Source organism: Epinephelus fuscoguttatus, linkage group LG7, assembly GCF_011397635.1.
Source record: "Epinephelus fuscoguttatus linkage group LG7, E.fuscoguttatus.final_Chr_v1".
Lineage (NCBI taxonomy): Eukaryota > Metazoa > Chordata > Actinopteri > Perciformes > Serranidae > Epinephelus > Epinephelus fuscoguttatus.
In genome coordinates, this window is record NC_064758.1 from 25110349 (window position 1) to 25136485 (window position 26137).

The following is a 26137-nucleotide window of genomic DNA, read 5'->3' on the forward strand; positions in this document are numbered from 1 at the left end:
GGTACTTTCCTTTGTGAATTTGGCAACTTGGTAAAGTGTGTAAGAGATACAAGTCCAGCAACGCCCCTGAAGTTCCTCATGCAACACATGGTCACCCACTGTTGTGCTGTCCTTTGGCCTTTTAGCAGCCAAGGCATGGAAAGAGGAGGAGTATGTTAACCTATCCCTGCCCCGGCCAGACATGCATGTGTTGTGACTCCAACCAGGGCACACAATAGGATCTATTTCTGTAAGTGCACTAGGGTTATCACACTACTTACCCTGAGCTATCTCTCTCACTCTCTGTCCCTCCCTCTCTATCCAACACTCTCACCCACTTGCTCACAATCATGGCCGACAGAAACAGCCGGGTGTCTGTTAAGAAAAAAGACAAGAAGGTGGAAAACAAAACCAGCGATGAGAAGGACAAAGACAAGGGGAAAGAGAAAAGTGTGAAGAAGCCTGACAAACTTGTGAAAAAGCCTGAGCAGCCCAAGGCGGAAGAAGAGAAGAGGAATGGGGAAAGTGGAGGCGCAACAGGAGCAGAGGCGGCAAACAGTGAAGAAAATGGAGAGTTTCAGCCCATAGAACTGCCACCGTTTGAGATCATCACAGGGTGAGAGAGATTTAACACACACAACACAAGAGTTAGTGTGTCACACTTACCTGTTTTGCTTTTTAACACTTAGGTTATTAGTTGTTTTCTCTTGTATCTAAAGTAGTTTTTCATGTCTTTCTTTACATCATATTGTTCCCACTGCACGTTCTATAGTGGATTTTGGCGAGGAAGGATACTAATGGCTTGCACCTGCCATCCTTACTAACCCAACGGTAAGAATAGGGATGAGTCACAGAGCTGACAGATGCCGGCCCCTGCTTTATCACTCTGCCTAGCATCTGTTCCACAGTCTCCATCTCTCTGAGTATTAGCTGTTTGATACGAGAGATCTATTTGTGAAATCCATCTGGCTATTCATGCGCAATATAACAAAGGATTAATAAAGAAAGACAGGAGGGGAATGTGCTTTGTACAGTGGCTGAATCGTGAAGAGCCTCGCACATCTACAGATAATGGGATGATGTGGGAGCCAAAAATATTTATAGAAGCACCGGTTTACTCAGCAGTAGCCTCGTTAATATTCTATTCACTGTGTCACCATAGTTTATTTCCAAGACTCAATATCATCGCTCTTTTTTTGTGCCTTGGATGGTTGACAAATTCATCTCAAAATGAATGAGTCATGCTGCCACTGTTAAGCCTGGAAGTGAATGTCAGTCACGCTGTCATGCACTATCATTAAAGGTGACAGATAACTTTGGAAGTACTGTTGACACATCATGCTGATTGGGTTTATTTACTCTTTCATGCTCATCCAAAGGTCCAGTGTGAAGGATTTAGGGGGATATATCGGCAGGAATGGAATATCAGAAGTATGTTTTCTTTCGTTTATAATCACCTGAAAATAAGAATTGTTGTGTTTTTGTTACCTTAGAATGAGCCGTTTATTTCTACATAGGGAGCAGGTCCTCATCCATGGAGGCTGCCATGTTGCATTGCCATGTTTCTACAATAGCCCAGAACAGACAAACCAAACACTGGCTCTAGACAGGGCCATTTGAGTTTTTGCTTTCGCCACTTTAGTTATCAGCCCCTCCGCGATGAGTAGCATCACAAAAACATAGACTTTTTTTAGACATGAAACTGCTTTATTCGGTGTTTTTGCCGGTTTAAATCACCTGGTCTGCTTGTTTTGGAGAGGAAGAGACCTCTGCTGATAATTCGGCTCCTGGTAAAAACCTCCCGATCATTTGGATCGTAAGTTATCAGACAAAAAGATGAGCACACATAGCACTGATTTGTAACATGAAACTGCTTCATTCAGTGTCTTTATTGGTTTTAATCAGCTGGTCTGCTTGTTTTGGAGAGGAAGAGACCTCTGCTGATAACTCAGCTCCCTATGAAAACCTCCTGATCTATAAACACAAAAGGAATCCTAAGTGGGAGTTTACCTTCATGTTGGCACATGGGAAAAGTTTAAGCTGGTTGCAATTTGCAGTCCTCACCACTAGATGTCACTAAATCCTACACACTGCTCCTTTAAAGGAATACTTCACCCAGTAAATTCATAAAATAAACTTTGTTTTCCTTGCATGCCTCTGGTGAACAAAGAATAAAAAATGGAGAAATTTCTTAATGAATAAAGTCAAAGGGGGCTGTATTTATAAAAAGCAAAACTATATCAAAACGTGTGTTCACAAAATCTCACTCAACTTGTGCAGTACAAGCTAAGTCTCATTCATCTAGCTGTATGCTCAGTACTTCCCAAACAGACAGCCCTTTCCAATGGGGAACTGAATTCAAGTAAAACTTATTCATGTTCTTTTTAAAGCCAGACTCCATTGACAAAAACAGTCATTTTACCCCACTTAACATCAGAGCTGCTGATCTACTGCTGCCTTGATCAGATAGTTGGCTTGTGTTATTGTGTGACGTTGCTGAATCCAAACAAACACTTTAAAACACCAAAGTCACACAATGACACAAACAAACTAACTGATCAAGGCAGCATTAGACCAGCAGTGTCCATGTTCAGCGAGCTTTTTGTCAATGGAGTCTGGCTTAGAAGAGAAGACAGATAAGTTTCACCTTTAGTTCAGTTCCCCATCTGAAAGGGCGTCTGTTTAGGAAGTGCTGAGCATATGACTGCATAAATGAGACTTGGATTATACTGCATAAGTTTCTAAACTGATGTTTTCAGATAGTTTTGCCCCACTTGACTTCAATTCATCAAGATTGTTTTTGTTTTTTTGATTCTTTGTTCGCCAGAGGCATGCAAGAAAAATGTTTTCTTTACGAATGAAACATAACACAGGGTGCGTAATTGATATGGAAATGGGGGTGAGGTATTCCTTTAACCTCCATGCACTAAAAAGCCCCGTGATGACAGCTAGTGCTGTGCCTCATGAAACATTTGCTTTGGTATTTGCTAAAAGGCAAACATAGTTTTCAGATCTCATTTTCAATCTCCACCAGGGAACAGATGAGCCCGTTCTACTTCAAGTTTCAGTTCAGGAACGTGGAGTACTCATCAGGGAGGAACAAGACCCTGCTGTGTTTCAGAGTGGATACACCAGGAGGCACCACAGAGCCTCTGAAAGGTTATATGGAGGATGAACATGCCACAGCTCATGCTGAAGAGGCCTTCTTTCAACAGGTAATCCACGCTCTCACTTAGCTTTTCTTACTGGCCGTATCATGTAACACATACGTGAACTCCCTGCAAGCTTTGGTTTCTGTTAACTTCTTCTGTTGTGATAATGTTATATGATAATGTTTATTCTCTTTTATCCCTCTGTAAATCCCCTCTCTTTCCTCTCCAGGTGCTCCCTAATGCATCCCAGGAGTATGAGGTCACCTGGTACATAACATCCAGTCCCTGTGCAGCTTGTGCAGCCAAACTGGCCACCATCCTCCAGCAGCGCAAGAAGGTCCGTCTCTGCATGTTCTGCTCCCGTCTCTTTGAGTGGGAGCAGCCGGAGATAGTGGAGGGGCTCCGGGCTCTGGCGAGCGCCGGCTGCAAACTGCGGATGATGAAGCCGTCTGACTTCGTACACGTTTGGGAAACGTACGTGGAGAAGGAGGAGGAGAGCTTTGCACCTTGGGAGGATTGTCAGGAGAACTACAACTACTATGTGGAGAAACTGGCTGATATCCTCAAGTAGATGTGAGTCAGGGGCTCATTTGCGACTTGTGTGTTTAAAAGAAACATTGGATTTTGACGTTTGTCTGGATTATGATTGTCTCATACTTGTGTCTTTTGTTACAGGTGCACACGATGGACAAGATCTCCCCACTGACTGAACCACAAATCAGCCTACCTGTTATGTCCCCACTGGTTGAATGTGTGTTTCTTGCCGTCACAACTGACGGTGCAGATCAGTTTTAGTTTGAATGAACACTCATGGCGACATTTTGTATTTTTTATTTTGATAATTTCATCGGGAGACACAAATTGCTTGAATGGCAGTTGAGAGGAAGACAGCAATAACATAAACTGCTGTAACATTTAATATTAAATAAGCTGTGGTGTAGACTAACTTATATTTACTCAAATCTGGGGCCAGATGCACAACTGCGGCCATTTATAGCACCCATACCACTAATTCCTCACATGTACCTGTAAACCATCTTCGAGGTTATGTCTCAATCATCATTATTAAACATCAGAAAGGTTCATTTATAGCGCTCATATCATATCATCACTTCTTAAAGTGCTTTACAGTTGAGGATGAAAAGTAAAAAGAATGATTTACCACTCATAAATTATTTAAAAATTACTGTATAAATGTGCCTTTGATTGACATTTCACACAACGAGGTGTAGCCCGCAAATTAATAACATGACCAGTGAAATGTTTTTGGGCATACACAGTTTATACATCTGGCCCCAGGTGTTTGCTACAACAAGTAAAAAAACCAACCAAAGGAGGACTGATATATTCTCCTGCAGGTCAACACATATGTACAGTACACATAACTGCTAACAATGAAAGCCAACAATGTATATCATTGATGCATATCACATAATAATGTAAACAGTGCCTTTAACAGTTCATCAGTACAGTGACGTGGATTAAAATATGTACAGTTCTCAACAGTACTGTGCCGCCAGGTCATGTTCAGTGCAAAACAAATCTGTACACATTAAATGGCAGCCTGTTGTTCCAGGGTGCAATATTGTTAACTATTTTAATTTCCATTAAATTTGGTACCAATATTTACAGTGCCCGGAGGACGACTCCTAATTCATTTACTCGACTTTTATCCAGTACTGCAGACAAGTCAAAACTTTAAATTTTATATGCCGCTTGTAGCCTATAAACAGCGAGAAGGTCTCTCTAGTTTTAATACATCAAAAAAAAATTGTAACCCATCAAAGCCTCACAGGGCTGTGTCACCCAGTGGCTGAGTTGCTAGAGCAGGTGTCCCATATACAAAGGCAATGTCCTTTCTTTAGCAGCCATAGGTTCAATGCCAGCCTGCTGCCCTTTGCTACATGTCATCCCCTCTCTCCCTTCCCCGCTTCATGCTTAGACTGTCCTATCAAATAAAGACCAAAAAAAAAAAAAAATCTTAAAAAAAAAGCCTTAAACGTTTATAGACTTGTAATTATTTGCCAAAGTGATGCAATGAGAGCTTCAGTGACTCATTGTTTAAAGGAAACCAGTCCACCGTTGTTTTCTGTTGTGTCATGGTTCTCACTCGTCACAGCTAGAAAGGATGTCGAAATATGGATTAGAAATACTTTGTGTCTCAGTTATAAAGAAGTCAGCACAGAAAATGGGCGAAAAGAGGACATATTTCACTGGAAAGTGCATTTGGAGTATAACTTCATTACCTTGGTCCTCCTGTGAAGTTATTGGTAAGGGTGTTGTTTCACTGCAAATCGTGCCGTTCTCTTCTGCTTCTGTGGGTGGGATTGTTTTCAAAATGCAACCAAGCAAATACATCAGTGAGGGATGGACCCAGGGGACTTTACAAACACTCAAAGTAACACAGGATTTGTATCTTCAGCTTTACTTATCTGTGGGCTTTTTTTACCTTTAGGTGAAGCTCTCAGTTCTGCATCAGTAATGTACTTAACCAGTGGACAGGCTGCATCTGCAGGAGGGAGGAAGCAGCTTTAACACAACAGCACCAATGGCTACAGGCAATGAGAGTCAGACTGTGACTTGAAAATGTCAGTAGGTAGTTTCACAATTGGCATTTTCTACAATAGCTCTGAAATGAATCACTGGTGGAGCTGTATCTGCAGCATGTGTGGAAACGGTGACCAAAACCACAAGCCACGAGAGGCGGCGTCAACGTACCATCACGGTCCTTTAGCTGAGCCATGGTAGGAAACAGCTCTGTGTCTTCTGGCTTCTCATCATCATCAGCTATGAGGTAGAAAAGAATAATAGGTTGATGGGTCACCTCATTGTGGTTTTTGTTTAATTTGAGATGAAGTGGGCTGGCCACATCATGTGAAGCATGTCACATTTATACCTCCATTTTATCACCTTTTAGTTTATCATCTTTCTATTCACTTTGTGTAGTTAGGATGTCATAAAAAAACGTATAGTTAGTATGTCTTAAAAAACACAGTATAGTTAGTATGTCATAAAAAACACAGTATAGTTAGTATGTCTTAAAAAACATAGTGTAGTTAGTATGTCTTAAAAAACACAGTATAGTTAGTATGTCATAAAAAACACAGTATAGTTAGTATGTCTTAAAAAACAGTATAATTAGTATGTCTTAAAAAACATAGTGTAGTTACTATGTCATAAAAAACACAGTATAGTTAGTATGTCATAAAAATGTCATAGTATAGTATGTCATAAAAAAACAGTATAGTTAGTATGTCATAAAAAAACACATAGTATAGTTAGTATGTCATAAAAAACAGTATAGTTAGTATGTCATAAAAATGTCAGAGTATAGTATGTCATAAAAAACATAGTATAGTTAGTATGTCATAAAAAACAGTATAGTTAGTATGTCATAAAAATGTCAGAGTATAGTATGTCATTAAAAAACATAGTATAGTTAGTATGTCATAAAAAAAAGTAGAGTATGTCATAAAAAACGTCATAGTATAGAACAGTGAACAGTTTCATTGGAACTACTTGGGAATTAAGAGACACTATGCTGCCAATCAGAATCAAGTATTGTTTTCACATTGTAACTGATAAATTATTTAATAATATTGATTATAGGTGATTTAATTATGCAGATTTTTAGAATCCATGCACTCAAGGAGTCTCAAAACTTCATAACACCTGGTTTGCGGAAGATTCTGAGGGCAATGCATCCAATGAAGACAGCGATGATGCCAAAGAAGATACAGCCAGAGATGGAAAGAAGCACTCTCCTCTTCAAAACTGCAGATTAGAAATTAAAAACAAGAAGAATGAAAATGAGACATACTATTTGCTCTGTAATAACTCATTACTTCCAGACCTCAGTTATACTCACGAAGGTTCTTGGTCTTGAAAGAATCACTGATTTTTGAATATGATGGTCTGCCATTGCGAACGCCCCGGCAGGTGTACAGGCTCTGCTCAGGGTCATTCTGGGGTGTGACTGTATGTTTTTCAGTGAGCGGCTGAATGATTGGTTGGCCCTCTTTAAACCTGTGACAATCCACACAGTACACATGAGTGCATTCAGAATACTTCAATCTATAGTATTAAATTGTATTTTTTTCTGTGCATTACCACGTGTAGTTCCACACGTAGTTCAACTTGTCCGGACTTTCCTGCACCCCACATCTGAGCAGCAAGCTGTCGGTGGAGAAGACCTCGGACCAGCCAGTCAACAGGACGATATTAGCCTGTGGGCGCTCTGCAGAAACACAATCAAAACTGTGATGAACACATTCAACACATTCAGAAAAATGTTTGAGGGAAGTCTACAAAAACTTACCCTTAACCTCAAGCCTTGCAGCTTCACTCTCGTCTGAGAGGAACTCTGAACTTCCTACTCTTCTAACGAGGCATTGATATGATCCAGTGTTGGATGTTTCAACAGACCCGATCGTGTAATTTTTTCCAGATTCAGTGTTTTGAGTGCCATCTTTGTACCACAGGTATTCCCATCCAGACGAGACATTAGTGTGACAGCTGAAGGAGACTGAATCTCCACTATGCATCACATCGTGTGTGGGATTCTGCATCAGTCTGACTCTGGGTTTTGTATCTGTGGAGAGATAATAATGTCATTGCGATAAGTATGACAGCATTTTATTGGATATCACATTGCACAAACCAAAGTAGGAAGAAGCTGGCCTTTAACTAGATGCTTTAGGGGCCCGTACACATGCTGCAGTTTTTGTGCCCACACATCCATTGTTGTTAATGTAGATGCGCTCAAAAGCAAGAGCGATACCGTTCCCAAGCACCTATTTTTTTGCGCCCTGTGATAAAAAATGTCAACTTTTGGAATGCAGCAGTGCACACCACATGTAATGTGACAGGGAACAACCAATCACAGCTGGCAGATATCTTTCCTTTCCTAGTAGCTATCAGTCAAAAAATATGGAGGAGAAATTGATCATTTTGATGCAGCATTACCCAGAGGTTTACATCTGCCCCGAGACAATATATTAAACACCCTTTAAAAACAATGCCCAGCAGATAATCAGCTCCAAATTTGGCAAGTAGGTATTGATACTGTGATAGTTATGGTCGCAAAACAATGTCAGGAAGAACCTGCCTCTGTGCCCATCACAGACACTAAAATAAATAAACAAAAATCATGGCCTGTGATATAATGTCATAATATGTAAAAAAAAAAAAAAAAAGAACAAAACACAGTTTAGTGTGCCATAAGAAGTCAGTGTAATAAGTCATAAAACGTCATAGTATAGTTTGCCTTAAAAAAAAATGTCATAAGTCTCATAGTTTAGTATGTCATCGAAAATGTGACAAAAACGTCATAGTCTCTGTGATAAAAACATCATAGTATAGTACGTCATTGAAAATGTGACAAAAACGTCATAGTATAGTATGTCATAAAAAATGTGATTAAAAATGTCACAGTACAGTACATCATCAAAAATTTAACAAAAACGTCATAGTATATTATGGCATCAAAAATGTGATAAAAACATCACAGTATAGTATGTCATCAAAAATGTGATAAAAATGTCATAGTACAGTATGTCATCAAAAATGTCACAAAAATGTCATAGTATAGTAAGTCATCAAAAATGTGACAAAAACCTCATAGTATAGTATGTCATCAAAAATGGGTCCAAAACCTCATAGTATAGTATGTCATCAAAAATGTGACAAAAACGCTGTCATGAAAAATGTTGTAAAAATGTCAGAGTATAGTATTTCATCAAAAATGTCACAAAAACATCATAGTATACTATGTCATCAAAAATGTGATAAAAACATCATAGTATAGTATGCCATCAAAAATGTCACAAAAACGCTGTCATGAAAAATGTTGTAAAAAATGTCATAGTATAGTATGTTACCAAAAATTTGATAAAAACTTCATAGTATACTATGTCATCAAAAATGTGATAAAAACGTCATAGTATAGTATGTCATCAAAAATGTGACAAAAACGTCATAGTATAGTACGTCATCAAAAATGTGATAAAAACATCATAGTATAGTATGTCATAAAAAATGTGATTAAAAATGTCACAGTACAGTACGTAATCAAAAATTTAACAAAAACGTTAAAGTATATTTTGGCATCAAAAATGTGATAAAAACATCATAGTATAGTATGTCATCAAAAATTTGATAAAAATGTCATAGTATATAGTATGGCATCAAAAATGTGATAAAAATTTCATAGCATAGCATGTCATCAAAAATATGATAAAAATGTCATAGTATATAGTATGTCATCAAAAATGTGATAAAAACGTCATAGCATAGCATGTCATCAAAAATTTGATAAAAATGTCATAGTATATAGTATATCATCAAAAATGTGATAAAAATGTCATAGTATAGTATGTCATCAAAAATGTGATAAAAACATCATAGTATAGTATGTCATAAAAAATGTGATTAAAAATGTCACAGTACAGTACATCATCAAAAATTTAACAAAAACGTTAAAGTATATTATGGCATCAAAAATGTGATAAAAACATCATAGTATAGTATGTCATCAAAAATGTGATAAAAACGTCATAGTATAGTATGTCATCAAAAATGTGATAAAAACATAGTATAGTATGTCATGAAAAATGTGATAAAAACGTCATAGCATAGCATGTCATCAAAAATTTGATAAAAATGTCATAGTATATAGTATATCATCAAAAATGTGATAAAAATGTCATAGTATAGTATGTCATCAAAAATGTGACAAAAACGTCATAGTATAGTAAGTCATCAAAAATGTGATAAAAACGTCATAGTATAGTATGTCATAAAAAATGTGATTAAAAATGTCACAGTACAGTACATCATCAAAAATTTAACAAAAACGTTAAAGTATATTATGGCATCAAAAATGTGATAAAAACATCACAGTATAGTATGTCATCAAAAATTTGATAAAAATGTCGTAGTATACTGTATGTCATCAAAAATGTGATAAAAACGTCATAGTATAGTATGTCATAAAAAATGTGATTAAAAATGTCACAGTACAGTACATCATCAAAAATTTAACAAAAACGTTAAAGTATATTATGTCATCAAAAATGTGATGAAAACGTCATAGCATAGCATGTCATCAAAAATTTGATAAAAATGTCATAGTACAGTATGTCATCAAAAATGTCACAAAAATGTCATAGTATAGTATGTCATCAAAAATGTGATAAAAATGTCATAGTATATAGTATGTCATCAAAAATGTGATAAAAATGTCATAGTATAGTATGTCATCAAAAATGTCACAAAAACGTCATAGTATAGTAAGTCATCAAAAATGTGACAAAAACGTCATAGTATAGTATGACATCAAAAATGTGATAAAAATGTCATAGTATAGTATGACATCAAAAATGTGATAAAAACATCATAGTATAGTATGTCATGAAAAATGTCACAAAAACGCTGTCATGAAAAATGTTGTAAAAATGTCATAGTATAGTATGTCATGAAAAAATCCAATAAAAATGTCATAGTAAAGTATGATATGAAAAATGCAAGACAGATGTCATAGTGTATTATGCCATAAAAATGCAATCATTTCAAATCAAACATCTCATTAAATCACAATAAAATGAAAATATAATCAGGAAGTAAAAACCTCCTGAACATCTGGAGGTAAAATTATCTGCAAAGGTCACTTCTTCTTCAAAGCAAATGGACCCCTCCATGTAAACCAGTAAAAACACTGGATAATCTGACGTTAAAAAAAAATCTGTGTTTTTCTGGCACTGTTGCAAATGGCCCTATTTAGTGCCAGTGTTTGGTTTGTCTGTTCTGGGAACTGTAGAAACTATGTAGATATTAAAGGCTTATTGTAAAGTAACAAAAAGATAACTATTATTATTTTAATGTAAAGGAACATACTTATTATATTTCATTCTATTTCTGCCAGTATATCCCCCTGTATCCTACACACTGGACCTTTAACACGTAATTAGTCATTTGTTTTTTTCTGTCCAAAAGCCTTAGTGTGAAAATGACAATTTGTGATTTAATGGGAGCTTACATGCAACTAGAGCCCATCTGTTTCCCTTTACCTCCACTCTTTATGCTAAGCTATGCTAATTGTCCTGGCAGGACTGATAGTAGAGTGGTATCACAATCTCTGGCAAGGAAGTGAAAAGGTGCATTTACTGGTTTTGGTTAAAGGTTCACAGTGTGGGATTTAGGGGGATATATTGGCTGGCAGAAATGGAATTTAATATAATAGATATGTTTTCTTAAATGTATAATCACCTGAACATAAAAATTGTGTTTTCTCTAGATGGGACCATTCACGTTTCCACAGTGGCCACAGTAGTGAGCAGCTCCTACATGACAAGTAGTGTTGAAAAAACAGGTGTTTTTTTTTAACATGAACCTGCTTTTTTCAGTATTTTCACTGATTCAGATAACCGGGTCCATTTATTTTGGAGAAGAGGAGATCTCTGCGGACAACTCAGCTCATGGTAAAAACATCCTGAATGTCTGAAACTGAAGTTATCCAGCAAAGAAGATGAGCACACCTTAGCAGGTGCTGGACTTCAAGCCCATCTTTGTGTCAGAGAAACACTGATTTATAACATGAACTTGCTTTATTCAGTGTTTTAACTGGTTTAATTAACTTGGTCTGATTGTAATGGATTCAAATAGACCAGATCATTTAAAAAACGTGAACACTGAAGAAATTCTAACTGGGAGAAGTTTCAGTCAGTTGCTCACAACTAAATGTCACTAAATGCCTAAAAAAGTGTTCTGCTGAAGAACTGTGTAAAAAAACAAATCATCTCACCGTAAACATCAAGAGTTTGCTCAGAACTGAAAATGCTCTTGACAGGCCGGCTCTTGAGCTCTCCTAAACACTTGTATCGTCCACGGTGTGAGGGTGAAGCAGAATCGATGGAAAGAATGGCTCCATCCGACTTAAAAGACACACTATTTTTAGCCTGGACCTGCTGTCCATCTTTGTACCATGTGTACTTCCAGTCGGAGGTGCGGTCCATGTCACAGCTCAACTTCACACTCTCAGTGGGGAACACATCTGGCCATGGCGTTTCCAGCTTCAAGACTGGAACAGGAATTTCTGGAGAGAAACAAACACATTAGCCCATTTCTAATATCCTTAGATATATCCTTTTTTTTTAAATATTCATATCCATCTGGGCAATCATTTTTTGGCTTTTGCCTTTATAAGACAGAACTGATTCAAGCTAAGGGCCTAAATCAAACCCACAGCCACTGTGGCAAGGACAATACCTTATGCTCTAACCACTAAGCTACTGAGCGCCCGTAATATATCCTCTTTCTATTTCATTTTTAGCAAGACATTATATAACATAAAATCCATAAAAACAGATGAAGGCAGCATTACTCCTCTAACTCACACTGACACCACTTACCAGATACGCGCAAAGCCCGAGTATCACTGAACTCTGTACTGTACGTTGTTTTGTCTCTCAGGGCCACGCACTTATAAGTCCCACTGTCTGATACAGTGGCATCACGGATGGTATGAATACTGCTGTTCATAGAGAGTTGTGCTTCGTCTTTGTACCAGAGATACTTCCAACCAGACGAGAGTGTGACCTTACATTCGAAGGACACCAACTCTCCAGTGAACACCTTGTCAGCATTTGGCGTTTGAGTCATCGAAGGCTTAGGCTTGTTCCCTAAATACACAAAGAAGAAATATCAATAGTTATTATGATTAAACTGTTCATCAAAACATCCAACCAGCCAAATAATAGGATCGTATGTGACAGAAACACAACTGGAAAACTCGTTCAACACCTGCATAGTAAAAATAAGTGTTTCAAGGAATTAAACAGAAACGTACCTTCAACTTGAAGGCGTATAAGCTGAGTGGCGTCAGTGAGGAAGACTCGATCGGTGCCTCTTTTTACTTGACATGTATATAAACCACTATTTGTTGGTCCAACAGAGCTGATGGAGTATTTGTTTCCAGGTACGGTAAGTAGAGAGCCTCCTTTGAACCACAGGTACTCCCATCCACTGGAGACATTAATGTGACAGGTAAAGGAGACTGACTCTCCGGGGAACATCACCTTGTAGTCTGGATCCTGTGTCAGTACGAGTCTGGGTTTCTTATCTAAGGATATGAAAATGTGCCATTGCCATTAGTATATGACAGATATTTATCCTACGCCGACCCCCTTGCCCTAATCCCAAAAAATGTGTAACTGTAACTTAAATGAAAGAAACCATTAATATTATAAATTTTCCTTCAAATATATGTATTTTTATGTAAATTTAAAAAAGAAACTGAGTGCCTTTTTGCACCCAGGTGAAAATAGTCACACTGCAGCTATTCAGCTATTTACACCCATCTCGAAAGATTATCATAGATCCCACCCAGTGCTGTGATTGGCTACAACTTGTCATGTTGACAAGTCGAGGTCGGTTAGGATAAGGCCAAACAGATCATGGTTAGGGCCAGTACTAGATGTAAAAACAGAGGTAAATCAGTTAAATATTTATCCTCCTCAGACCTGAACTTTTGTTTGGAATGCATTTTTAATTCCCACTAGCTATTTGGGATCAGCAGGACCTGAGAAGTATAAAAAACTAAAAATAATCAACGATAATTAAGTCCCAGTGCTCTCAAATGAGACGACAATAAAGTCCCAACATCTTCAGATGAGTAGTTCCTAATAAATAGTGGCTTAGCTTACTACTGTTGCTAAAATTGGTCAAATTTGTTGCCATATCAAGCTACAAACATTATTAATCATAAATAAACAAGTTTCAGCCATAAAATGTGATCAGGTTTTGGACCTTGTCCACTTCTGTGTCAGGATCAGCTGCAGACTGACTCAGCAGAGATGGCTGCCATCTTGTTTTTATGTGGATTAGTGTATTGTGCTCTTACTACTACTAGGTGGCACAAAAAAAGTGTCCATGAACGAGGACAACAGGTCTAAGTTAAAGAGAACAAAAGATAAGGTCAAGTAAAGCGGAAATGTGTTGACCTCATATGAGGACGCCCAGGAATATACACCTGGGTGCAAATAACACTGTTGGCTAGAGACACCTGGGTGCAAACAGCATCTTCCAAAGAGAAAACTCACCATACACCGAGAGGGTAAGTCCAGAACTCGAGTTGCCTTTGACAGACCTTCCCATCAGGTGTCCCTTACAGTGATATTCTCCTGCGTGTGTAGCTGCAGCAGATCTGATGTCAAGGGTAGCTCCATTTGAGTGAAAAGACACAACAGCATCAGCCTGGACCTGCTGTCCGCCTTTTTCCCACGTGTAAGTCCAGTCAGAGATGCTGTTCATCTCACAGCTCAACTTCACACTCTCATCAGGGAATACGTCCAACCACTTTGTTTCCAGCTTCAAAGACGGAAGGGGAATTTCTAAAGAGAGAGAGACACTTCTGTCACTTTTTATATCCCAACCTGACTGTATTTGATTTTACCAAACAGGATAAAAGATACAAACTGATCTAAACTTTAAGCTTTAAGATGTCAAATCTACTTAAATACTGAATAATAATAATAAGTAAAAAGTAGATCCTCAAAAGTATAAGAAGCTAAATATATGGCAAGGCAAGGCAGCGTTATTTGTACAGCACATTTCATACACAAGGGCAATTCAAAGTGCTTTCGGAGCACTGACATATAAAACATAATAAAGGATACAGAAAAGAGTAAAGAGAAAAAGATATAAAAGGTAAAATTAATTACGTAATTAGTAGTAGTTAGTAATTTACAATTTAAAAAAATCATTAAAAATGGCAAACATGCAGACAAGAGGTGCAAAGATAAATATATATATTTATAATGATTTAAAATTGAGTTTTAAAATAAACTTGCAGTCATTACAAGGTAGAGTAGGCAGTGTAAAAAAGGAATGTTTTTAGCTTTGACTTAAAAGCGTTTATAGTCGGAGCTAACATCATCTAGGAGGTTATTCCAGGTTTGTGCTGCCTGATAACAAAACGCTGCTTCACCATGTTTTGTTCTGACTCTTGGGACAGTCAGTAGGCTGGCCCTAGATGTTCTCAAGGCGCTGAGCCACAGATTGATTTATACACAAGCAGCAAGATTTAAAATAAATTCTCTGAGTGACAGGTAACCAGTGTAAAGATTTTAGAACTGTAGTAATGTGGTCATATTCCCTAGTTTCTGTCAGAACCCCAGCAGAGGCATTCTGAATAAGGTGAAGTTGCAGAACAGCTTGTTCTGAAAGTCCTACAAACAGACCATTGCAGTAATCCAATCTGCTGGAAATAAAGGCGTGGATGAGCCTTTAAAGGTCTTGCTTTTTTCATTCCTCTGACTCTAGCAATGTTTTTCAAATGATAGTCGTCAGATGATGTCACAGATTTGATGTGGCTTTGGAAATTTAAATCTGAGTCCAGGATAACACCAAGGTTTCTTGCTTGACTCTTAGTTATAAGAGAGAGGGATTGGAGCTGACACTCTGTTTTTCTTGCTGTGGTCCAAAGACAATTATGTCGTTCTTATCTCTGTTGAGTTGGAGAAAATTTTGACACATCCATTCATTTATTTGCTCAGTTCAGTGACATAGGCATTCTACAGGTCCCTAATCACCTGGTGGTAGTGATATGTATATTTGCTTGTCATCTGCATAATTATAGAAGGCTACATTCTGATTTTGTATAATTTGGTCCAATGGAAGCATGTAGCGATTAAACAAGAGGGTTCCCAAAATGGATCCCTGAGGGACCCCACATGTCGCCGCCATCTGCTCTGACTTATAGTCACCAATATGAGAATAAAGTCAGAAGCAGAGCTGACATTGGCCACTTGGATTAACAATTTAATCACAGGTCATTAAATCTACAATGTGTTTAGACAGGTAAGTCAACCTGAACATCAAATGTACAGTGATGATGATGATGTCGACTGAAAGTACAATATTCCGTGACTCACATAGTTTATATAAACTATAAAAAGCACTGACTCATTTACGTTTTAACATGAAGGAAGCAGGGACCAGTTTCTTAACAGCTGCGAAACCTAAATGCCTTAAAATATAAAACTTTGGACTGAGTCAATAAACAGCAGGTCAGTTTTGTCCTCTAAACACTGAGAGGACAACAAGTTTAAAATGCAGCGGTGGCATGTTAACTGTTAAAATTTATAATTCTGACTTTTTTCACTTTGATAGCCAACAATCCCACCCTTACACAAATCATCCGTTTTCTCCCTGAGTGATATTTTACTGCTACTGTATGTACATATACACCTCTGAGCCATTCCTCATGCATCATGCTACACCACAACATCCTGTTTCAACAGGAAATGCATAAAATAACGGAAGCAAGATGCTCTCAAAATTCAGTTACACTGCATTTAAGAGCAGCATAGACGTTTCCTGACCTTGCAGTGAATTTTTACATATCTACAACAAACAATTGTACATTTTCTTAAACACAGTATTACTTTGCTTGTTTTTACCTACCAAGAACATCTTGTGGTATTTCCTCACTGAAGTCTGTTGATGTCATTTCATCTCTGGTGGCTGTGCACAGGTATTTCCCCTGATCAGAAAGACCAAGACGAATGCTGATGGTCTCGCTGGTGTGTTTAAGCATGTGTCCATCTCTGTACCACTGATACTTCCAGCCAGAGGACACACTGACTTTGCATGTGAAGGTCACAGTTTCTCCAACGTACATAGGGTTAAAAGCAGGAACCTTGGTCAATGTTGGTTTTGGTGTGTTTTCTAGAACAGAGAGGCAGTTCACGTCATTTTACTGCTACACAAAACTGTACCACAAAACCTGAGAAGCAGTCAAAGTATACATCAAAATTTCACAACCAAAATTAAGAGGTATGTGCATGAAGTTACATATTAACATTAAAAGGTATTAACTGTTTGACATGGAAATATGCTTTTTCACTCTGGAGAGCTGAGTAGATCGATACCACTTGTGTGGGTAGAGTAAATTAAATATGAAGCTACCGCCAACAGCCAGTTAGCTTAGCTTAGCAAGCAGACTGGAAACGAGGGAGTGAAAATGGATGTATTATAAAATAGAGAAACAGCTAGTCATGCTAGTAAAATATAATAAATCCATCAGTCTGGCAATCTCACAGTGATAATAAGACCCCATAAAATATCACTGTTCAGTGGTGTCTGTTTCCCCCTGTTTACAGTTTTGTGCTAAGCTAAGCTAACTTTGCCTGGCTCCACATCTTCAAATCGGCCCACTCCACTGAGTTCAAGTTGGCTGATTCATCTGGCATTGAGACATGAAACAGCAGTATGTTGGTTAAAATAAAGAACAACAAATAAGCACCGCGGTCAGGGAGATAAAAATGAGGGGAAGTCACAGCATCAAATTGCATCATACAAGTGGCATTTGTTTTTATCTCCAAGGTAACAGATATAAAAGCAAGAAGGTCAAGGTTTAAGGTTTAATGTTATGAGAAAGTGGTATGTCCCGATTGTGTGCAGACTGCACGTAACAGTATGTACTTTTTTAAGGACAGCTGTAGTACCTACTAAAAGTAAAAAGACAAAGTATGTGACTTGGAACGCAAAAGGCCCAATAGCTGGTGCACCATCACAGAACAAAGGTGTGTTTGATTCCTCTCTCTGAGGCATCCACAGCAGGCCGTGGGTCAGAATGTATTTTATGCAAAAAAAAAAAATAAAGATATGGGTGAAAATTACATCTCTGCAGTTACTGAATAGTCCTTGATAAAAGGCCATGAAAAAATGCTTTCCATATGAAAATGATCTATTGTACTTTTGTCAGGCCGAGAGCACCCAAAGATGCCAAAAGTAGAGCACCCAAAGAGCACCTAAGTGGATACCATCCCTTTATTTCAAGCACCATCTGCTGTAACCCTCCAGCATCATAGTTCCAGTTACACTGCGCATACATGTGACCCCATAACTCCCATGGGGTCAAAAAGGGTAACCCAGCCCTCGTTGAATAGCCTTGGCTGTACTGCTCAGTGCTGCATGGAAGACTGACACTGTAGTCAGTGTGGAGTTAAAATGACATTAGAATCAGGTTGATATGCTGTTTGCTAGTGATTGGTTAGGGAAAATCAAACCTCCCTCCCCGTGAAACATCAATGACAGACTGAAGATGGAAACACAGTGTAACAAGTTGACATATCTGTCTGGTATAAACCAAAAGCTAACTGGGTGTTGGTGGTATCTTGTTATGAGAGTGTTATCAATCTGCAAAAGATAGCTGAATTACTGTAACATTTGTGTAATAGTACACAGTGGAATGAAAGCTCACCATAAACGGTGATGTGAGTTGCATTGCTGATTCCAGAGCTGCGTCTCCTGGAACCGACTTGAACACCACAGGTATAGTCTCCTTGAGAAGCTCGAGTTATCCAAGTGATGTTGAGATATGAGTCCACTTTGTCAATGTTCATGTCGTCCGGTACCACTTCTTTATTTTTGTACCAGGTGTACGTCCAATCATCGTTGATGTCGACTTCACAGCTAAAAGCCAGCGTCTCATTTTCAAACACCTCCAGCCAGGGACTCACCATCTTCACAGACGGTCTAGGCTGGTCTGAAAATATGCACCGTGAAGAAATCTTAAAAAAGTTTAACGAAATGTAAGATAAAACCAAAATAAAGTGACTTGCTGCATCAGAGAAGTACTGAAGCCCATTTCCACTGCCAGTGCGATGAAAAAAAATCCTGTAAGTCATTATGATAGAAAACTTTGTCGAAATAATTTGAGAAAGCTCCTCATTTTTTAAAAAAAAATATTAACTCATGTTGAGATACAAACTCAATTTTTCAAGAACATTTCTCATTATAATGACTTACATGATCTGTTTTTGGTAGGAATGGACTTCAATACAAAAATAGGAGACAGGAACACATAAATGTGCAGTGTATTATTATTATTATTATTAGCTATTTAAACTTAAAATTTCACAGATGAAAATACTATAGATACAGGTCAGGGGTAGGCAACCTGCAGCTCTGGAGCCATGTGCTGCTCTTTAGCCCCTCTTCAGTGGCTCTCGACAAAAATAAAAAAAAATAAAAAAAAAAATAATAATATTTATTCATTTATTTTTTAAAGATTTTAATTTTTGTATCATTGTTGTAGGCCTAAAAAAATCTTAGATTCTCCAATTGTAAAAATGTGTAGCCTATGCACTGAATAAGAAAAACAACCAAAAGAAGTTTTAACATTTCGTCAACTACTAAATGTGCGTCGCACGTCAAAGGCCTAGCACCCTTTTTCCTTTAAATTTTGCCAAACCTCAACAGCAGTGGCTAGTCTTGAGTTCCCCTAGCTAGGCTAGCCATTGATTCATAATCCATAAAAATAAAAGTCTTAGAGGAGAATACAGAATTTAAAGGTGCAAAGAGAGATCTGTTTGCTTTCACCACCAATGCTGCAATGTTAAATTAGCAAATAATCATAAATTGCCCACTGCAGAGGAGCCATCTTGTGGTAAAACATATTTTTGAAAGTTCAGTTAGACCTATTTTTTATGTCAATAGGCTAATTTAGACCTAATAAGTCAACACATTCTCACTCTGACCTCGTAACATATTGATGTGTTGCTCGTGGACTTTCCATGTCCACATATGACGTGCAAGGTACCACTGTTGACGTTCTGGGACAATGTGTCAAGTTCTGCCTGTTACATGCATTGTCTTTCAAAATACACTTCTGTTTTCACAGGAAATTTAACATTTACATACAGTCTCTTTCAGAATAAATGCAATACGTCAGTACAACACTGCAAAGTGACATTTTTTTCCTTAAACAACAAGCACACATGGTTGGGTTTAGGCAGCAAAAACACGTGGTTAGGTTTAGAACAGGGTATGGCTTTACGGTGTTAAGTGACGTGAACACTGCTCTCTCGGGTGAAAGTCGGTGTTTGTTGGACCCATCCACCCCCTTCAACTGCCTCAGTTGGACTTTCACAACCTTAACTTTTGTCCTGCGTTTTTCCCCCAATGCTGCCGTATGTCGTTAAACTGTAACAGCAACCGGCCTCGTATCATGCCAACACTAAAGGACACCTTTGTTCTTGGTTCCTGAAGCCACAAGTCCTTGCCCAAGCACTGGATTTCGATGACTTCGGTGTGTGACCGCCAGGCTCCATAAGTAGGCATGTACGATAATATCGGCACATCATCGATATCGGCCAATATCGGTTTTAAAATGAACTATCAGAATCGGCCAGCAGGCTTTTTCTTATTTTGCACAATGAATGAATATTACATAAGAAAAAGAAAAGCATTGTATTTCATGTCTCCATCTGATGTTGGGCCATCACAATAAGAACATGTATGTATAATATGATGGTAATTCCGCTACAGAAGAGACTTGATGATCACTAAGATTAGGTGGGTAAAAAATGGATATATCGGTGTATTGGTATTGGCCAAATGAGTTGTTACATGTCTGATATCGGAAAAAAATCCAATATTGTGCATCCCTGTTAATAAGCAGTGTCACTATAAGGCTCAAATATGTTTTGCTGTTCCAGGCAGATTTTTTTTTAATTATTTTTGGTCAGAAATTGCTCTTTGGATAGTTCAGGTTGCTGACCCCTGATACAGATTAATGCATAAAGGCTAATGCGTGTAAATATGAATGTGTTCATACTGTAATGACACAGTTCACAAATAAACTTACCAAAGACCTGCAGAGTTTTTGTGTCACTCTCCTCTGTAAAGAATTGGTCTTTGCCTCTCTTGGCTTTGCAGTGGTATCGTCCACTGTCAGGACGATCTATAGACCCTATGGTATGAGTCGTACTATCAGCGGATTGAATTTCATTTCCATTATGGTACCACAGATAATTCCATCCAGAGGACTCGGTGACCTTGCATGTGAAGGTGACAGACTCTCCGAGGAACATCTTTTCAGTGTTTGAATCTTGAGTTAAACTGGGCTTGGGCTTGTTTGCTAGTCGGAGAGAAGACAGATAATTTCAGATATTTTACATGACATGCTGTCTGGACATTCAGCACAAATATAGGTGATGAAACATAACGAAACTTACCATGAACTTTGAGCTTGATTGGGATAGCAGTTCCAGTCATAACACTGCTCTTTGTTTTGTGATGACCTTTACAAGAATAACTTCCAGATTGTGCGTCTGATGCTGCGGTGAGTGTAAGCTTGGATCCCTCGATAGACACATTTGGATCTGAATCTTGTACTTGCTGTTCATCTCTGTACCAGGTGAAGGTCCAGTCAGAGCTGCCATCGACATTACAACTGAACTCCACTTTCTCTGAGAGGAACACCTCCGTCCATCCTGACAGTAGCTGCACAGATGGTTCAGGAGGCACTGGAAGTGTATGAAAAATATTAATGATTATAAAAGTATAAATAAAAAAACATTTTGCTGAAATAGCCATGCACATTTATGTCTATTAGCATCAGGAACCTGATTGTGAACATCTTTTTTTGTAGCTAGTCTTGTCTTGAGTTTTGGTCTGAAAGAAAAACTCAGGTGTTTTTTCTACTTGGTAACTTGTACTCATCTTAATCCTACTGTTACTCTTTTAGGCATTGGTTTTGCTTTTGCTCCTTGAAACACTTCTTATCTTGTATATTTGTATAGTTTGCCAGATATCTAATACTCTATCACTCTAAACCTGGGCCCAGTGAGTGGCCCTGAAAATTGTGATTACTGCACTTAATGTTACAGTTAATTAAAAGATCTTGGCACAAAAATTTGCCAAGGTTTGAAATTGGTTCAGTATTAAGTGAGCGGTGGAACGGGTTGCAATGTAACCACTCAGGGCATGTTTGCACTGTCAATTTACATCGACTAAAAGTACTTCTTTTTGCCACTGACAGGCTCTGATTGTTTTTTAAGTATCTGACAACATTATGAAAAGGATCCCTACAGAGGTCGACCTTTTTGTCAAAGAGTGAAATCCTTCCTGTTTAACTAGAAACAGCCTCAATTGCTATTGCTATTGCCGAACCCACCAGACCAAACACACCAGACAGCATATACATCTAACTGGGGTGAATTACGGGTTTATTTCAAGCATTCTTGGGTTGGTGATTGTTTTAAAGGTGGAAATACACAGCTAGACAGCCTATGTGAGTTTTATTTTGTTTCTGTCGACTTCAAATAAAGTGTGTTTTACATAATCAATTTAAATGGAGTCTGGTGGGTTGGGTGGCAGCAATTGCCAGGCTGTTTTGGCTAAAGACAGGGATCTTACTCTTTAACAAAAAGCTCTATCTCTGTAGGGATCCTTTCCATAATATCGTCAGACACTTATAAAAACAATCTGAGCCTGTCAGTGGCAAAAACAAACTATTCAATTAAATACTCATTGACAGTGACTTATGCAGTAATGTTGTTACATTGCAGCCTGCCAGCTGCAGTGCTCTTGCTCAATACTGGACCAATTTCAAAATTTGTTGTCCCCATTAGTCACTTAGACACAAGATCGTGGGAAAATGGGGCCCAGGTAGAAAAATATAAGTTGTTTTTTTAAGTGCAGATAAGAATGAATCACATGAGGAACTGGAAATTATCTTTTTAGAAAATATACAACATTACAAACTGTAGTTTATGTCAGAACACACGCTCATGAATAGAAGTGAAATAGAATAAATATTTAAATAACAAATTATTCAAGCAGTTAAACAGTTCAGTTTCATTTATCAGATTTTAACAGACTCCTTCTGAAAGGTGTGAGGACACAGTGCAGTGATGACATCACCTGGGTGGAAACCACTGCAGGTGGTAAAAATAAAACAAGTGTGAGAACACTTTAACAACACCCATGGTGATGAAACAGATGGCATCTGCTGACTTGCAGTTAAGAGGCCGTATTGTCAAAGAGATATAATTAAGATTAAGATTAACTCTGCTCTGTCTGTGGTTAGACAATCGATGCAATATCATTTTATAAGTACTGATTATGGGTGAATTTTCTTTGCACTGCATCACTTATCTTCTTTTTGAATGCTTGATTTCAGGAAGTAACGTTTTTTCCACATCAAACATACGGGGTTGTACGATCATGCTCACTCCGCTTTTTAGGTTTCTGTTCACAGCACAACTAAGGTTAAAATCTCACCATAGACAGTTCCAATACTCATTGTCATTGGAGTAGGATCAGTTGGAGCAGATTCTCCGGCCACAGCGGTGGCTGGTGGAAGACAGGAGAGGTGTGGAGAACAGAGTTTAGACAGCATGCATGTGTGGTCTACCTACATCTGAGGTGAGGATTTAAACATAAACTTAGAGCTGCAAAGATTAACAGAAGAAATAAACAACAGAAGATGAACTTTGATTGTCAGTTGATGCCAAACATTCAGTGGTACCAGCTCCTCAAATGCGAAGGTTAATACTGCTTTTCTTTGTCTTATATAACAGCAGCTGAATATCTCAAGGTTTAGACAACAACAATTTGAATACATCCCCTTGAATAGTGGTGAATTACATTTCATTCACACTTTATAAACTAAACGACTGATCGACTGATTGAGGAAAACAATCTGCAAATTAATAAAAAATGAAAATAACTGTTAGTTACAGCCCTAAATGAACTGCTGTGGTCTTGTATGAAACCACCATACAGGTGGACACACATACCCAATTAAATTAAACCCCATATAATTATAATAGAGCTGACATGTGGATTAAAATAGCTAAGAGACTGATAAAATTACAAAAACACCTGACCGCAGAATGCAGAGATACTCTCCAAAAAAAAATAACTTGTACATATCTTAGCAGCACCACACTGTGAAGTATATGACAACAGTATATTATCAAGTGTTACTTAATCCACCACACGCACTACCAGATGACACAGGAACAGGAACAAGACACAGACAGAAGGGTTTAGAAAAACATAACTGTGTAAAAACATAGAGCCAGAGCTACAGAATACCGAAATACGAATTTGCGTTTGTAGGTGTGGAATTGAAGGAAGTGCCTGACTCATGCCTGCAAAGTACTTCATGTTCCTCATGTTAGCTTTCCTCATGATTTAACTTCCTAAACATAGTTGTTTTCTGCGTCAGTACAGGCAAGCAAAACATTTAATAACAGATAGTTTAGTTCACAATCATAACTGAACTCCATACATGAGGTAGAGTGAGTATTTAGTGGATCACAGGCTGTCTACAGGTTTCAGGTAATGAACTTTATGCTTTTTAAAACCTTTTCAGGTCATTTTTAACCAAATTTAAGACTGATTTTTGGACAAATCATTGTTTTCTTATTGGAGCATTGCAGGTTAAGTAATAAGGGCAACTGTAGAGGTGAGTATATGCCGTGTAGAGGTACGTTTTATTTAGGAATATGGTTTTCAGAGTGAGTTAGGTAATCTACATTTGCAAACAGGTTAAAAAGACAGGTTTAAGGGTTTGTAACATCAGTAATGAGGACTCTGACACAGAAGAACTAGACTCAATTTGACAAAAAGAAAATAAAAGTTGGATAAATCAAATTAGATAAAACATTTGTGGCAATTAACACCACGCAGATTACAATATAAGACTATTAAATGACTTTTAAAGACTAATATTTATAAACTCTAAGACATTTTAAGACTTTTTAAGGACCTGCAGACACCCTGGGTCAACAAGGAAATGTGAAACGCTGTTAATGATTAAAAGAAGCACAAAAGTAGGAACTTCAAAACAATGCAACATGCACAACTACTTAGTTGTTTTTGGTGAATGGTTGTGGCTTACCATCTTCTTGATCCTGAGCGGCACAAACAGCGGTCAAATCTGTAAAAATAAGTGACGATGAATATTCAGTGAGGATTACAATTCAAAGTACATGAAAATATTCTTTGTACACTTTTATAAATCACAAATAAATGAATGAAATTGCCTAAAAAAATAAACTCACATATGACACCGAGGACCTTGACAAGCCACATTTTCCATTGGGCTGCACATGAAGAGGCTGTGCTGCGGGGTTGAGTCATATATGTGCTGTGTAGTGAGATTCTGTAAAGGAAATAGGCTGTGCACAACATGGGTGTGTGCAACAAATTAATTTCTAAACTCACCTCAGAGCAGCGGCTTTCCTGTCTCTGACATCTGCCTCTCTCTCTCTCTGTCATTTTTTTGCTTGTTGCAACAGGAAGTGTGTTGGTTAACCACACTCAGATGTTTCTGTTCTCAACACGAATTTGAATTGCTGATTTCTGCTGAAAAGTGACAGGGAGGATTTGGGGAATTGAAACAACCTAAAAAGCACCAATGTGTTAACAAGAGTTGCTTCAGTGTTGTTTACCAAACGTATATGTTTATTCCATACTGTGTGACTGAGAGAGAGGTTAAGTCAGGATCATTTGAAATATTTACTGCACTCATCTGTTATGACTTTAAAGAAATTACTCATTTTAATTTGAGTCAATGAACTATTCTCTTTTACATTCAGCCGAGACAGAACTGAAAGCAAACAGAACTAAATCCATCACTCTTACTTTAACTACAAGTTGCTAATTTATCTTCGTGCAGTCGAAGCGTGCTTTTGTGGCCTGTGGGTGTGACGTGATTTAGAGAACATGTGCGGAAGCTACATGTTTTTTTTCTACACTTCTCTGAATCCAGCCTATTAACCACAAACGACAGAGCCACATCCTTTCGTCCCCAGCTGAGAGCCGCTCTCTAGACATGCAAATACCAACTGATTCAATTCCCACTGAAACTGTTACATAAACTTTATTTGTACATTTTATAATAATCTACATGTTGCCAGGTGACGTGACCGGTGGCCATTAGGGGGGGTTTACTTTAGAAGTACTGCAGTTTTCAAGCCCTCTGTGGTTCAGTATGACTTCCTGTAGGGCTGAGATGTTGTGCATGAAGGTGCAGTGTGGTGCCTCTCTGTTCCTCTTTCACTAGTTTTGTCTCTCTGCAGCCACCATAGGGTGTCAGTATAACACAGAAAATCCAACCATCCAATCACACCTCTGACCCTGGGCCCCTTGCACACAGTGTGTCTGACAAAACACATGAAAAAAGATTCATATAAACCTTTTTATCC

The 26137-nt window shown here is 38.0% G+C and overlaps 2 protein-coding genes across 2 annotated transcripts; one reads left to right on the forward strand and one right to left on the reverse strand.

Annotated features, from left to right (window-relative positions):
* The first annotated feature begins 209 nt into the window (after positions 1 to 209).
* On the forward strand, positions 210 to 4765 carry apobec2b (apolipoprotein B mRNA editing enzyme, catalytic polypeptide-like 2b). Its single transcript, XM_049582406.1, has 4 exons — positions 210 to 595; positions 3014 to 3194; positions 3361 to 3704; positions 3807 to 4765. The coding sequence occupies exons 1-3, from the start codon at positions 330 to 332 to the stop codon at positions 3700 to 3702; spliced, it is 789 nt and encodes a 262-aa protein (XP_049438363.1). The 5' UTR covers positions 210 to 329; the 3' UTR covers positions 3703 to 3704; positions 3807 to 4765.
* Positions 3947 to 25187, reverse strand: LOC125892375 (hemicentin-1-like). Its single transcript, XM_049582354.1, has 20 exons — positions 25155 to 25187; positions 24992 to 25053; positions 24829 to 24867; positions 23202 to 23273; positions 21152 to 21442; positions 20782 to 21054; positions 18394 to 18678; positions 16593 to 16856; positions 14228 to 14518; positions 12976 to 13248; positions 12539 to 12808; positions 11932 to 12222; positions 7450 to 7722; positions 7242 to 7368; positions 7000 to 7157; positions 6804 to 6905; positions 5850 to 5918; positions 5581 to 5640; positions 5378 to 5446; positions 3947 to 5250 (listed from the first exon to the last, which is right to left on the reverse strand). The coding sequence occupies exons 2-20, from the start codon at positions 25020 to 25022 to the stop codon at positions 5186 to 5188; spliced, it is 3303 nt and encodes a 1100-aa protein (XP_049438311.1). The 5' UTR covers positions 25023 to 25053; positions 25155 to 25187; the 3' UTR covers positions 3947 to 5185.
* Between the last annotated feature and the right edge of the window lie 950 nt (positions 25188 to 26137).